The sequence below is a fragment of the Musa acuminata genome, chromosome BXJ2-7 (assembly GCF_036884655.1).
Source record: "Musa acuminata AAA Group cultivar baxijiao chromosome BXJ2-7, Cavendish_Baxijiao_AAA, whole genome shotgun sequence".
Classification (NCBI taxonomy): domain Eukaryota; kingdom Viridiplantae; phylum Streptophyta; class Magnoliopsida; order Zingiberales; family Musaceae; genus Musa; species Musa acuminata.
This window is the reverse complement of record NC_088344.1, coordinates 33717690-33732356: the sequence shown is the minus strand read 5'-3', so window position 1 is coordinate 33732356 and position 14667 is coordinate 33717690. Positions and strand designations below refer to the sequence as shown.

Genomic DNA, 14667 nt, shown 5'->3' with positions numbered 1-14667 from the left:
CAATAAAATCAAGTTCTTCAACAAAGGCAAAGTATCCACTAGTTCTTTCTAGCTAGCATTTTTTCTAGTTCAAATAAAAAATCTGAAACAATTCAACATAATGCACCATGAATTAGGATTTGCTTGTAAAAAACCATATCTATTTTAAGATTTTGTTGAGAAAAAGAAAAAACATTCTGGAGGTTACTTTAATAGATTCCAAGAGGTTAAGAGAAAAATTCAGAGACGACGCATATATGATTATTATATATACGGGAGAATTTTGTTTGGTTATTACATATGAAATTTCTAATTGGAGTTCTATTGTTGATTTTTTTTATTTTCACCCAATACTTTTGGTGGTGACATGTAATCAAATTTTGGACAGATGAGAGAAAAATATGGCAACAAAATCAAGTGATTCAGACATGGTAAAATGATTTCTAAGTTCTTTAGGTTGTGTTTCCTTTTGATTACTGTGGTTTTCAGAGTTCGGATGGGCTCTCTATGATGTCTCATGAGTTCCACGCCATATGCTCTGTTTCTTCTTCAGACTTCTGTGCAATCATGAGCTACTTTTCGTACTGATTATTGATAATTTAATTTGACTCCCAAAACATGTGACACTAAATGACTAATTAATGACAGGTATCTTTTGATTTTATAATTGTCCTTCTTTTCATGTGACATGTTACTCTCACTGTTCATCCCAAATGTTTATGATTCGATGAATATATATATATATATATATATCATTTAGCTTATTGATAAAAAAATAAAAAATCTAAATTTGAGTAATTGGTCAGTATAGTGTCATTTCTTTCGACCTACTATACGAAGAAAAGAAAGACGACAAAAATAGAGGAGCAAGAAAAAAAGAAAAAACTAATACGCTTCGTGATGTTGATGGAGATGCCTCACGAATAAAACTAAAATACTTTTTTTTTATTCGGATCAGATCATATGAACGATAATATTTATGTTCGGACCAATAAATACCAATCAATAATAAAATAATATTTTCAGTAAAAATTCTTAGATCATCATGATTATTCTTTGACATTAAATGATATTTATTTTGTGCACGATCTGATCTACTGAGCCATGAATCCAGTAACGACAAACATACCTGAATGAATCCATTCCCACACCTACAAAATCCATCTCTGGATCAGTAGTTACTTAGCTTTGATCAAAGTCAGTCTTCTATTTCATAAAGATTTGGTCAACAGAGAAGAAATCATTGGCAAACAATTAGCAGTCAGTGAGACTGATTGGAACCTGTCACAATCAAATCCATGGTCAGCTGGGCTTCCTAAATGGCTGCATGAGCTGTGGCCACTGAGAAATCTGAGCTACCAAAACGCTCATCAAGCTTTGAGCGGCAGTTGAGCGCACCATGTTGTCACCGGCAGAGGCAAGAGGAGCTGAGAGGCGCCAGCCATGCGGATGACACTGTTCTGGAATCGTACCAGAACTCAGTGCAACGACGCAGGAGAAAAGACCACAAACGACGAGGTGAGGTGAGGTGTAGAGTGACAAAGGGAAGGCAGGTCTCTGTCGCCTTGTCAGTAAATGTCGAAGGTGGTGGTGGGGATGGGGTCCTGTGGCCCCATGACTGGACCTGGAAGCAGGTGACAATAAAGATGGTTTGCTCTGCCTCGGGGTGGGAGGACGGCCGCTGCATGATTCACCCTCTTCCTGGCCTCTGCTTGTTCCACTGCTACTGCGGGTGCTGGGTTTCTACCACCCGCACCAACCAGTTCCCTTCTTGTTTTACTGTCAGTGATCTGCTGCCCCATTAATTTGTCCCGCAGAGCTCACGAAAGCCGTCATCAGATTGCCGGAAGAAAAGATCAGCCGCTGTGGTTCTCTCTGCAGGTGGCCAAGGATCCTCTGTTCTTCCCTTTCTGGATAGTTAGCAGGCCAGTTTCCCCCTTCCACCACCACCTTCCCCTCTTTCTACCTGCCTTTGTTCTTACTGAAACAGTGGATATTTGATTGATTAAGCTTATTGCTATTTGCTTTTCATGTCAGAAAGATACCTCAAATATTTTGTGCTTTTCTCCTTGAACAACTGGTGTTGATTGCTAACACTAGCTGTAAAGATCAAAACTTTCTTGCTTCTCCCACCATGTGATGATATAAATTTGGAATTTTCATGCAAAAGGAGTGCTTCCAATATGTTTCCTTTATCAGCTAATGCAAATACAATCTTTTCCGTGGGAGCAACTTTTAGTGGTCATCCTTTGGTTCGATCTGAATTCTTTAAAGGGCTGATTCTCATGTTCTGCTTCGATCTGAATTCGTGGGTTTTGGTCTTTCTCTGCTCTTTCCTCTTTTATTGGGGCTATAAAATGTCTTAAGGTCTGAGACATTTTTGTCACGTTTCTGCTGTTGTAGCTACCTATTTTTATAATCTGATGAGGAGGACTTCCACTTTCTTCTGTATTTATCATCATCTCTTTCTGGAATTTCTATTATTTACTTGTTTTTGGTAAATCTTCTGATCATCTTTATCTGTTTGAATCTCTTTTGGTTGTTCTACTACTAAACTGACTAGAGAACTTTGGCAACTGGGAGAGGTGTAATATTGATATAATATACACTGCATTATTAGCTTGTGGTAATCGACTCTAACACAATTTCTTTGTTTAAGAAGCTGATATTTTCTTCTTTATATGAGTGCCATGTCTGTTGAACAAAATTATGAATATGAAAGCTTCACATTGGTATGTGGATTTCAATATTTTAATACTCATATCTGATAACTTTGAAGATTTCTATTCTTGCTTCTTGAGCTTGATATCTTTGGGTTTTGAATACTTTTCTCCAAGAGTTAGACTTTCAAGTCTCTTGGTCATGTAATTGAATTTTGGATTAGAATGTTGGATCTTCTCAGGTGGTCGCATGGTGAAGCTTGAAGCCAGAAAGTCAACTCCTGCATGTTACATGTGTGCAGACTCTTTAAACTGCTAATTTGAGATCAAGAGGTTGAGACTGTCTTATGTAAAAATGAAGAAAAAAGGAAAAACCTTAGCTGGATTAGTAGAAATCAATTATTTATAGGTTTGCATTAGGCTTACTTTTCTCTTCTCCTCTTCCAACAGTTAAAGCTTTCTATCAGACAAACCTTTTGCTCCTTCTTAACATTAGTAATAAACTTGATGCAGACATCACAGCCTAGATATGAGTTCTGGAAGAAAACAGAAGACATTATCAGAAATTCCAACTAAGATGTCCTTTATCTTCTCTCGTTTGAAGCTTTTCCGGCATATGCGTTCAATTTTAATTGAGATCAGGTACTGACACACGGTTGGAGAAAGCTTATTTCCCGAGCACCTCTTGATTACTCACCAAGTAGGCTCCAGAAGAGATCAAATAAGGAATGAACACGACTAAGGTGAAGCGTCGAGTGGGTAAATATGAACTCGGACGTACAATTGGGGAAGGAACATTTGCAAAAGTTAAATTTGCGAGGAACGTTGAGACCGGGGAACCGGTTGCTATCAAGATCCTTGACAAGGAGAAGGTTCTCAAGCACAAGCTGGTTGAACAGGTCCTTTCCAAGTTTCTCCAAAAAATTATACTTCAATGCAGCTTTTCTTATTCCTTAAGCTTGCTTTGTTTCTTATTAATATGTGATCAAATGCTTATTCCGTATCCTATATCAAATGCTGCTGAAGTTTGCTGACTTTGAGATTTAAATGCCAAAAGCAATAGAGAGCTGATGAATCCATGTATTCCTCCAATTTAACTTGCTCATTGAGAATGAAAGATGAATAACTCCTTGGAACTTAATAGAATGAAAAAAGAATAACTCCTAGGAGCTTGATTGATATCCTCAACTGTTGATACAAGCTTTTGTGCTAATTTAAGATGTAGTTGAGTCTTGCTGCATAAATTCATAAAGTTGAAAGTAGGATCAATGTTGTACCTTTCTCATTTGCTGATATACTTTGATTCTTTATATCCAAAATCACCTTTTTACTGATATCTAATTCTTTTTGCAGATTAAGCGTGAAATTGCCACGATGAAGTTAATAAAGCATCCTAATGTTGTTCGCATATATGAGGTTGTTTTCAAAGTCTTTTACCTGACATTTGGTAGTCTTATGTCAAGTATAAGAAAATAAACAGATAACAACTCTGACTAAATGATATTTTCTTGCCAAAGATAACATGTCACTGTGCTGGAAGTTTTGTCTGTTTTTTATCCTATTTTATTTCATGACTAAGCTGCATTGATTTGGTGACATCTCAATGTATTCTGATCAATAACCAACATTTAAAAGACTAAGGTCTAAACCCACATTTCATCTCTCGATACCAATGAGGTTCAAGTTTGCACATGATTTCCAATGGGCAAATGTGCCACAGAAAAGAAGCAATTGAGCCAAGAAGAACTTTTGAGTTGTTTGGCATTGTATAGATATTGTGATTGTGCCTGCCTTGTCCTTTCATGCTATGTTCGTTAACTATGTCTACCATGGCACTGTTGCCTTTTCTAATAATTTGACATAGCTGAAGCTGAGACAAATTTGAACTTATGCAGTATATTTTGAAGAAACTTTTACTTGGTATTTTCTGTTGATATCTATTTTTGTATGTGTTGGTACGTCACTCTTCTTCACTGATGAATGCTTCTCTAATTTCAGGTGATGGGGAGCAAAACAAAGATCTTCATTGTACTTGAATTTGTTACAGGGGGAGAGCTCTTTGACAAAATAGTAAGATCTAAATTTGATGCACATTTAAGAGAAATTTCTTCTCAAGAAATTATGACATGCATATGCATCGATTTATCATCTTTCACAAATATAGTTTTACATATACTGCATATATAAGCATACACAGTGTACACACATATATACACATTTACATATTTCTTACTTCTAGTCTCTGTTATGTTTGCCACCATTTTCTTCTCTGCTAATGCTCCTTAAAAATCAAATAATGAAGGCAAACCACGGTCGCATGAGGGAGGATGAGGCACGAAGATATTTCCAACAACTAATCAATGCTGTCGATTACTGCCACAGCAGGGGAGTCTACCACCGAGATCTCAAAGTAAGCTACATGATCCTAGATATCCTTATGATGTTAAACTGCTCAAGGCTTTGAACATTGGTGATTTACTTAAATGCATTTGTGCAGCCAGAAAACTTACTACTTGATGCTTATGGTAACCTGAAAGTTTCAGACTTTGGATTAAGTGCTCTATCACAGCAAGTCAGGGTAATCGCAGAGTAATCAGTTGTTAATTTCTTGATGATGTTCTAATTTGTGATCATTGCAAAGACATCAGAAGCTTTTCACATGTTCATCTTCATGTAGTTCAATTTGATCAAAGCAATAACATCTTCTATAAACCAAGTGATATTTATATTTTGGAAAAGCATTTGTGTGGAAGATTTACCAATCACTGCAGATCTACAATGATCACTATGCATTCTTTACCTATGTAGAGTTGAGTTTATATATTATAAGTAGGATTAAGCCCTCAATCCTACCGATTCAAAATGAAATAGTGGGTTCTGAAAGGAAGGTCGAATCCACTGAATACGATATACAAAAATAAGACAAAATCTGAGAAATAAAAATCGATTGTTCTGAAGCTCTCTTATTTCTGTATCTAGTTAACATAAAAAACAGCACTTTTAACAGTAAAGCATGCTTCAATTTGATTAACAATATAAAATCATTAAATTTATTGAATTCGGTGATGTACCTTATTTGAGATGGCCTTATACATAGTTTAATGCACAATTTTTTGGGCACTATTCCTTTTGTTTTGGTTTGGCGAACATGCAAAACTTTATCAATTTGCTCGAGTTATCAGTTTAAGATCCATCGTACTTATGTTGAGAAAATGACATTAAAACACATGCTGGTGCATTCAACAGAATTTTGCTCTCGCGATAACTAATTTTGTGGTCCTAAATTCCTAGACTTCATAGAAGCAGGATGCAAGAACTCTGATAAGCTCAATTCCTTGATTACAGCCTCTGATATATCTTCACTGTTATTAGTTCCGGAGACTGATCATTGACCTTCTGATCTCAATGGTGTTTCTTCCCAGGATGATGGCTTGTTTCATACTACTTGTGGCACTCCAAATTATGTTGCTCCAGAGGTGATAATGACTGTCTGATGACAATGTTTTCTGATACATCAATATACATAAACCATGTTTGACTCGAAATGAAATTGTTTTGTGTCATCAGGTTCTCAATGACAGAGGCTATGATGGAGCAACCGCAGATTTGTGGTCATGTGGAGTCATCCTATTTGTTCTACTAGCAGGGTACTTGCCTTTCGAGGATTCTAATCTCATGATCTTGTACAATAAAGTGAGCATTATCACCGTCACATAGAGCTTCTGCATCACATTGCATAGGATGTGAACACTCATTTGACATGCAGATTTCAGCTGCTGACTTTACATGCCCACCTTGGCTTTCTTTTGGTGCCATGAGACTGTTGGCAAGAATCCTGGACCCAAATCCAATGACAGTAAGTGATTCTTCACAAACCACAACATGAAAGTTCTAAGAAGCTAGATTTGACCTCCCATGGCTGTAGATTATGTGTTGGATTTTACCGTGTGCAATCTGTTTGTGCCAAGTATTTTCCCCTTTTTTGAGTTTTAACTTTAGTTGCAAGATCTTGTTTCATCCGCAGCGTATAACTATTCCAGAGATATTGGAGGATGACTGGTTCAAGAAAGGTTACAAGCCTCCAGTATTCAAGGAGAAGTACGAGACGAGCTTGGATGATGTGGATGCCGTGTTCAAGGATGCAGAAGTGAGTCAAAGACGAGCTTCTCCGATAGTTCTACTACAAGTTTTCTTGTTGTATTTGGTCAAAGCCATCTGCCATATGAAGCACATTTGTGTTCTGTTGCAGGAACATCACGTGATAGAGAAGAAGGAAGAGCAGCCAACAACTATGAATGCCTTTGAGCTTATCTCGATGTCAAAGGGGCTTGATCTTGGCAATTTGTTTGACACACAACAGGTTAACATGTTGGACTTTAGTTCATTGGCATGCTTCTGGTGTTGCAGCTTATTTGTCAACCTTCTTGTTCTTTATTCCTGACCACAATGTATCATAGATGGGGTCAGTCAAGATTCACGATCTAATCCGATGGTTTACCATTATGCAAAATAGGGTAAATTGGATGGTACACCCGGTATAAGGGTTTCACTAGCCTGTAGAGGAGATATAAGTCCTGTACCATGCAGTTTATATTTTGTTTTTCAGTTTTTCTTAATTTTTTAAAAAATCAGTACCGATCGTTATGGTATCAGTCTATGTTTGTGTTAGACTTTACGGCTACATTTGCAGTTCCTCTATGCAACAGGAATTCAAGAGGGAAACAAGATTCACATCAACATGTCCAGCCAATGAAATCATCAGTAAGATTGAAGAAGCTGCAAAGCCTCTTGGGTTTGATGTTCAGAAAAAGAACTACAAGGTGAGTCAGTCATATATACGACTTTGGGATCATATTAGTAATCTTCTGAATAAACTTTGTTCATAACAAGATCAAGTGTTTTGAACCAAATACTACCTTGGAATTGAATTCTGCATTGCTTGTTCAGATGAGGCTGGAAAATGTAAAAGCTGGGAGGAAGGGGAATCTCAAAGTTGCTACTGAGGTACCTCAAGAGATGCATGGTGTTCTTTTGCTGAGGGACTACTACCAGATTTCTTCTTGCTAATGCTTGCTGCATGAATTCACAGGTATTTCAAGTGGCTCCATCTCTGCACATGGTTGAGGTAAGAAAAGCTAAAGGAGACACTCTGGAATTCCATAAGGTACCAAGGCAAACTTCATCTACTTCTTTGGCCATTGACATCCACACTCATACTGTTTGAGCCTTCTGGTTGACAAAACAATGAAGAGGTAGTGCCGCAAAAATACTGATGCTAAGAGCATTAATTAGGAACCATCCTAGTTCAGTGACGGCCTCCTCTTCATGATTAGCATGAGCTTGTTTCTTGAAAAGGAAATGAAGTTCCCAAGTTAAATCTACTGACTACATGCGGCACAAATCTTTATCAGAACTACCATGAACACACGACCTTCACAAGATGATAAACCTACTGTGGTTTATGGACCAGAACAAAATGCTTCTCCTAGTAAGGAAAACTAGCCCAGTCTAAGATTCACTAAAAGGTTCTGTATCGCTATGATCATATTTGTGTATATATCATGGTAATGCAGATAAAATAGACCTGAAAAATACACATAAAATTCACCTCACATTCTGCATGGTTTGAACATTAAAACAGATCCTACATAGATGTTGCATACAAATACTATGATTCTTATCGACCTGTTATAATTCCCTGCAACATTATGAACCCTAAACGGCACGAAACTTACGTAGCTTAAAAGTTGCTTCTCCTCGCATCACATCCTGACTCTCCTATGCTTGTTGAATATACTCAATCATCAGCCAAAAGTTGCCAAAATCTGGTTGACCAACACCAAGCACAGTTATTGTTCATCTGCAATAATGTCTTTTGTGCTGTTTGTTTGAGCAGCTTGGCTGATAGGTGAACAAAATTTTTCTATCTGCAGTTCTATAAGAATCTCTCCAACAGCCTCAAGGATGTTGTTTGGATACCTGAGGAGGATGTGAAAGACCAAGCAGCCCAGAGTAAGAACACATGAGCATCATCTCTATTCTGTCATGGGCTGTTCTGCTATGTGACTTCTTCAGTTTTCCTAGTCCTCCTGTGTGATAATAGCTGCCATGTTTCTCTTTGCAATTCTTTTATTGCCTTGAGCCAGTAGCCATTGTATCAATAATGTTGGGAAGGAGCTGCCTCTTTTAATTTCATTTGAAATGGTGCAAGGAATTTAGTTGCAGAAACAATAAACTCCTTTCTGCCCCCTCTCATTTTATGGATTCCAAGTCTTAGCTTCATGGGATTGCATAGGCTTTCTGATCCAATTTAAAGGTAGGAGCTCACCTTTGTGATTCTAAGTGGTGATGCTCTTTGGAAATGTGGATTAATCATTAGTGATTTCTTGATGCATAGGTCAAAAGAGGATGAGTGTTGGAGTCACAGAAACCTCTGGAAATGGTTGCATACGTCCATCTTTTTTTTTTTTGTATGGCTGTGCATATTGATCTTTGTAGACTACGAAATACATCTTATCTCCAAATTCATTGCAATGATAGATGCAAGCATAATATTTTTTACAGCACCCAAATAATTATGTTTAGATGTTGCATGGAGCCCCTTTCTGGCTCAATTATAGACCAAATAAGATTTATTAAACGTACAAAGAACAGAAAAAGACTAATAAAAGCGAGGCACATTAGGAAAGGGAAAGAGTTGACTTTCAAGACTCTGGAAAGAGAACGAAAATAATGCGAACGAGGGGAGAGCAGAAATTAGAATGGATGCAGAAATTTATTTTTACTAATCTAACAAACATTTCATATTGATGTATGACTTCATCAATCGGCCATGAGCTGACGTTAGTGCGAATGAGAAGCCCAAAAACAGAGCAGTCAGTAGACTTGAATAGCTATCATGCACGAATACAGACTAAAAACCCAAAAACATTGAAACAGTTGATTTTGAACAATCTACCTATTTTTTTCTGAGGGAAAGATGGAATCATTACTCCATCAGATTCTTTAGGAGAAATAAAAAAAACCAAGCAAAGAGAAGAGAAGCAAATAAAAGGAACAAGAAAAATATACTGGTGGTGAGAACACAAAAGGAAAACAAGGATAAGCATGCCGTGAGTCTTCAGAGACATTCCAGTAAGTAAATGAATGACTGCATAATTCTTATGCAAGGAGTAAGATTACCTGCATACCTGCTGTGTATGGACCATATGCACTGATCACATTGACCTGAAGGAAGAGTTGGTATACTACTGTAGGGCACAATGAGTTGAAGGCCATGGAAAGCCCAACAACAGGCTCTACAACAGCTGCTTACCAAAGATTTCCATTCCAAGGGTTTTGTCACAGAGTCAATGAAGCCCTGAAGAATTTGCCTCTTCTTCAGAAAAATTCTTAATCCCACAAGCTCAGGAACAATGAAAAATGCGAAGATGAGCATTGTTGTTGTGGGGGTGGAGATGAAAAGTTACAGGGACACCATTTAAAGATCTTCCTACATATTTTAATCAAACAGATAAGAAAGAATATAATATAATTTCAATCAAAGAAGAATGCAATTGTCAACTGTGCTACAGGAACACAACACTGTCAAGTGGATAAAGAAACTGACATAAAAAGTGAAAAGGATAAATTACACACCACAGATTAAGTTCCGATCAAATCTGGAATATAAATGTACAGGAATGCAAGTTTTGCAATAGAACAGAAGAATAATAAAAAGAACAATCGATATAAAAGTTCAAGCTCAAACAAGATAACCGAAAGCATCAAATAACAGTAGTGACGGTGCAAAGATAAAACAGTCAACAAAGCAAGAAGAAAATAATTGTCGACGGATCTCACAACTACAGATAACCAAATAGCTATGTCCGACGAGGCGGGACGTGCAGAAAATTACATAACACTACTTATCTGCCATAGAAAGGTCCAGATTTTTTTACATGAAAGTCATTTATCCTCACTTGGCCATCATGACTTTGACAAACTCGTCATAGTTGATCTGACCATCACCATCAACATCAGCTTCACGAATCATCTCATCAACCTCCTCATCAGTCAGCTTCTCTCCGAGATTGGTCATGACATGACGAAGCTCAGCTGCTGAGATGAACCCATTCTGATCCTTGTCAAACACTCGGAAAGCCTCCCTAAGTTCCTCCTCTGAGTCGGTGTCCTTCATCTTGCGTGCCATCAGATTTAAGAACTCTGGAAAATCAATAGTTCCATTACCATCTGCATCAACCTCATTGATCATGTCCTGTAGCTCTGCCTCTGTAGGATTCTGTCCCAGTGATCGCATCACAGTTCCAAGCTCCTTGGTCGTGATGCAACCTGTCAAAGTTTCACGAAAAACAAACCATATCATCATTAATGAGATGTTCCTTGGCATTATTTTTGAAATACCATATTTGCAGAGTCGAATTCAAGGAAATTAGAAGTACATATTCTAGCCTCAAGGACCACAATGAATTCTTTGAATCCAACAAGTGAAAAACAAATGCTAAACACAATTTTAGCCTTGAAACATTAATCAATGGAGTTGAAAATCATAAGTCAGGAAGTCAGAAGACTGATAGAAGTTTAGACTAACTTAAAACTTCTCAAAAAGAAAAGAAACTATTCATCAAACAGCTTTCAAAACCAACTTATGTTATAAGGGTTTACGACCGAATAGATGTTAAAAATATAACTTTAGCATGACAAGAATTAAGCGATGGGTTTGATAATAATAGGCTAGCAATCACAGAATGGAAAGAAATTTTGGAACTCATGAAATTCACAAAAAGGATGGAAACTATTCACCAAACAGTTTCCTGACCTAAAATAAACTATCAAGTATTCTCCACATTAATGAATCACTGCCTGATTTGTGATTGTTCTATTAAAATGACCACTTTAGACAACAGAAAAGCAGCAAACTTTCACTAATAACTAATATAGAATCACAGACACAGAGGTTTCCAATTTCCAAGTAAACAAATGTCCATACGAACACAACTAGATTCAGTAGACATGATAATACAAGAAAAATATCATATCATGGAACAATTTTGAGATAGATAACGAATGAATAATGAAGATGTTTTTTCAGATATTGGTCAAAAAGCAGTACGACCTCAATTTTATTTCATGGAAATAAAGTCATACCCAAAATCTAAACAAAATCCAGAAATAGTTCCAGCTTGCCAACCAAATTAACCAATCTTGATATTCTAAAAAAAATAACAAGGTTAACATTTAAATTGTCTGCAATTATGCAATCTCTCTCAGACCTTCAAATTTGGCTCTAACATTTGATGGTGTTTGAACCAAAACCACTGTCATAATTAGGAACCAACTGAACTGTACAAAATAGAAGAAATTCAATATAGTTCTAATTAGTTCAAGTCAACCTATGCACATCACTTGCATCCATTCCTCTTCCAATTGATTATTCTTTATGGACTAATTTTCCCTCCAAAACCTATAGAAAACCAAGAGTTTTTTCAAGAAACATATTGGTTTCCTTAGGTTCTCAGGCTACTTCCACTGCCCTTGACCTCTCAAATATGGATGGTAAGAAAGGGCTAATTTTCTACAATCATGGTTCGAGTGAAAGAGAGACACCATATGTCAACTTTCTATCTTGGATATATGCTATTCATAAAATCAACTGAATTCAAGTGCGATTTGTAGTAAGATCTATCATACAGTTTCTAAAGAGAGAAAAGAAAATTTAGCTTCTGATTCTTTAATGTGTAACTAGAAACCATCAAATGCCCATCAGTCAAAATTTAAACTGAAACTTCAGGACACTTCAGAAATAAATGCCCAAAAATGAAGACAATTAATCGAACACATATAAACCAAGGCACATGTACTACCAACAAAAACAGATCACAATGATAAAAAGGCAAAACGGACCATCGATGATAAGGATAATTGCACAAAGGATAAGTGGCGAATGCAGGATTTGAACTTAGGTCTTTGCAATAATCTATCAAAGTTTTTGCCAGCAAACCTAGTTGGCACCCTCCCAAAACATATTAAAAAAATATATATCGGATTGAGGTTTTGAACCGTCAATTTGTGGTAAATGGGTCAGGTACACCACCATCAGACCAATGTTCAAGGTGTAAAAATATATCGAATGAAATCTTGAACCCTCAACTTTTGGTAAATGAGTTTGGTACACCACTACCCAACCAATATTTTATGTGTAAAAATATATCAGATACAATTTCAAACCCTCAACCTTTGGCATGTGAATCTGGTATGCCACTATCAGACCAATGTTTTAGGTATAAAAAATACATCAGATGAGATTTTAACCTTCCAACCTTTGGTAAGTGGGTTTGATACACCACCACCAAATCAATATTTAAGATGAAGAACCTCAATTTTTTAAAAGAATATGCCGGATGAGTTTTTGAACCCTCAGCCTTTGATAAGTGGATCTGGTCCATCACTGGACCAATGTTTTTGGTGTATGAATCCTTTTTCTTAACAGAGGGTAAGTGACGAAGACAGGTTGATGATCTTCCAATAAAAGAGAACCATGTCTTTGTCAACACAAGAAAGGGATATTTCGTCTCCATGCCTAAACATAATTTAGGATGGCAGTCAACAAGGATCATCCTCTCAGCTCCCTACGTCACAATAAAGGTTGCTTCTCTGCAGCCTATCAACAAGCCATGGGTCTTACCAATTTGTCAGCTTTAAGTTCACTAAATGATGCGGCGTAACAAGATGATCACAGTGATCTAATTTAAGATCAGAACAATCTCACGACGACCGAACTGTACACGATAATATTAAGATCGACAACAAAACACTAAGATCTATGGAAAATCAAACGAATCCATAGCAAAAGCGGCAAAGGACGGCATCAGCGGGACCAAGACAAACAGATCAGTGAGCGGAGCAAGAAAACCCTAATTTCCCGAGACACAGCCGACGATCTAGGCGCTCCGCGGACCACATGGATCGGAAAGAGGCCCATCAGAACCAAACCACCGATCGCCAGATCGAGAAAGACAAGAGGTCAACGGCAAAGAAACGAGGATCATCGAGAGACAAAGAGGCAGTAGGTGGATCTGACCGTCTCCATCCTTGTCGAAGAGGCTGAAGGCCTCCTTGAACTCCGCGATCTGGTCGTCCGTCAACTGCTCCGCCATCGTTGATCCTTTTTGTCCCCTCTAGAGTAGATCGCAAAAGCGAGAGAGCGAGAGAGAGAAGCAAAGCGAAGGATTTGCGTGCAGATCGGAAATGGAAGAAGGATGCGTATTTATATATGTATGAAGGACACCCACATTAGTAAAGGCGGCGTGATGATAGTTTTATTATTCATCAAAATTACATATGTATCCCTCTACTTTTTCTAATTTCCATGTATATATATATATATATATATATATATATATATATATATATATCACATATTGTTTAATTAAATTTCGTATCAAAATTTGAATATTAGTTAAACCTCTATATTCTAAAAATATTTTAGTTAATTTGAAGAATACACTTTATTTATTTATGTTAAAAAAATACAGAGGAAGAAAAGAGATGCGAAGACTATGTATCTATTAATTTGATGATTCAGGAAAAGACTCGATAAGAATGAAATATTGTTTAGGTAATTCTTTGACTAAACAGTGCCAATGCTAAGATGTTTTTTTGGGACTTCAAGAAAAAGACGTCAGCTAATGGAAAAAGAAGTATTGGCTATGTGCGGAGAAGTGTGGATTTCGTGGAAGAAAGGAGGAGGCACATAATAAAAATAATAATGAGGAGGAAATCGTGGAAGCATTCCCTTTGCATTCTTATGGAGGGGAGAGGGGTGGGGGTGGATCACCCGTGAAAGTTTCATGGGTGATATGACATCATATGTGATTCACCCCTGCTAATAGACAAAATACAAGTTGCAGCCTATGTGAATGACAAGCAAAAAGATCAAAAAAAGAAGAAAAGTCAGCTCTAATTCCCAATAATTTACTGAGATCCTGCAGAACATGATGAAAACAAGAGAGATAATTTGCATGAATGA

At 37.1% G+C, this 14667-nt stretch overlaps 2 protein-coding genes across 6 annotated transcripts; one reads left to right on the top strand and one right to left on the bottom strand.

Annotated features, from left to right (window-relative positions):
* Positions 1 to 1430: 1430 nt before the first annotated feature.
* LOC103992468 (CBL-interacting protein kinase 32) lies at positions 1431 to 8894 on the top strand. Of its 5 annotated transcripts, none has more exons than XM_065118194.1 (16): positions 1454 to 1904; positions 2882 to 2972; positions 3153 to 3538; positions 3993 to 4055; positions 4638 to 4709; positions 4942 to 5049; positions 5137 to 5217; positions 6062 to 6115; positions 6207 to 6332; positions 6406 to 6495; positions 6664 to 6786; positions 6889 to 6999; positions 7346 to 7459; positions 7587 to 7643; positions 7729 to 7803; positions 8573 to 8894. In XM_065118194.1, the coding sequence occupies exons 3-16, from the start codon at positions 3368 to 3370 to the stop codon at positions 8663 to 8665; spliced, it is 1338 nt and encodes a 445-aa protein (XP_064974266.1). In that variant the 5' UTR covers positions 1454 to 1904; positions 2882 to 2972; positions 3153 to 3367; the 3' UTR covers positions 8666 to 8894. The 5 variants fall into 5 exon arrangements, with proteins under 5 accessions (XP_064974267.1, XP_064974266.1, XP_018684373.2 ...); XM_018828828.2 differs by having other exon boundaries at positions 2882 to 3048; XM_065118195.1 differs by lacking the exon at positions 2882 to 2972 and having other exon boundaries at positions 1431 to 1904; positions 7729 to 7764.
* Positions 8895 to 10349: 1455 nt separating this feature from the next.
* Positions 10350 to 13889, bottom strand: LOC135617701 (calmodulin-3-like). The gene is made up of 2 exons (XM_065118192.1): positions 13720 to 13889; positions 10350 to 10970 (listed from the first exon to the last, which is right to left on the bottom strand). Exons 1-2 carry the CDS (start codon positions 13793 to 13795, stop codon positions 10597 to 10599), a joined length of 450 nt encoding a protein of 149 aa, XP_064974264.1. The 5' UTR covers positions 13796 to 13889; the 3' UTR covers positions 10350 to 10596.
* Positions 13890 to 14667: the final 778 nt, after the last annotated feature.

Excerpts from the sequence above, each read along its gene's own strand:
- LOC135617701 (XM_065118192.1), bottom strand. The coding sequence starts at position 13,795 with ATGGCGGAGCAGTTGACGGACGACCAGATCGCGGAGTTCAAGGAGGCC. Across the intron at positions 10,971-13,719 it reads CTTCGACAAGGATGGAGACG|GTTGCATCACGACCAAGGAG; the intron begins GTCAGATCCACC and ends AAACTTTGACAG.
- LOC103992468 (XM_065118193.1), top strand. The coding sequence starts at position 3,368 with ATGAACACGACTAAGGTGAAGCGTCGAGTGGGTAAATATGAACTCGGA. Across the intron at positions 4,056-4,637 it reads ATGTTGTTCGCATATATGAG|GTGATGGGGAGCAAAACAAA; the intron begins GTTGTTTTCAAA and ends CTCTAATTTCAG. Across the intron at positions 7,804-8,572 it reads ACACTCTGGAATTCCATAAG|TTCTATAAGAATCTCTCCAA; the intron begins GTACCAAGGCAA and ends TTCTATCTGCAG.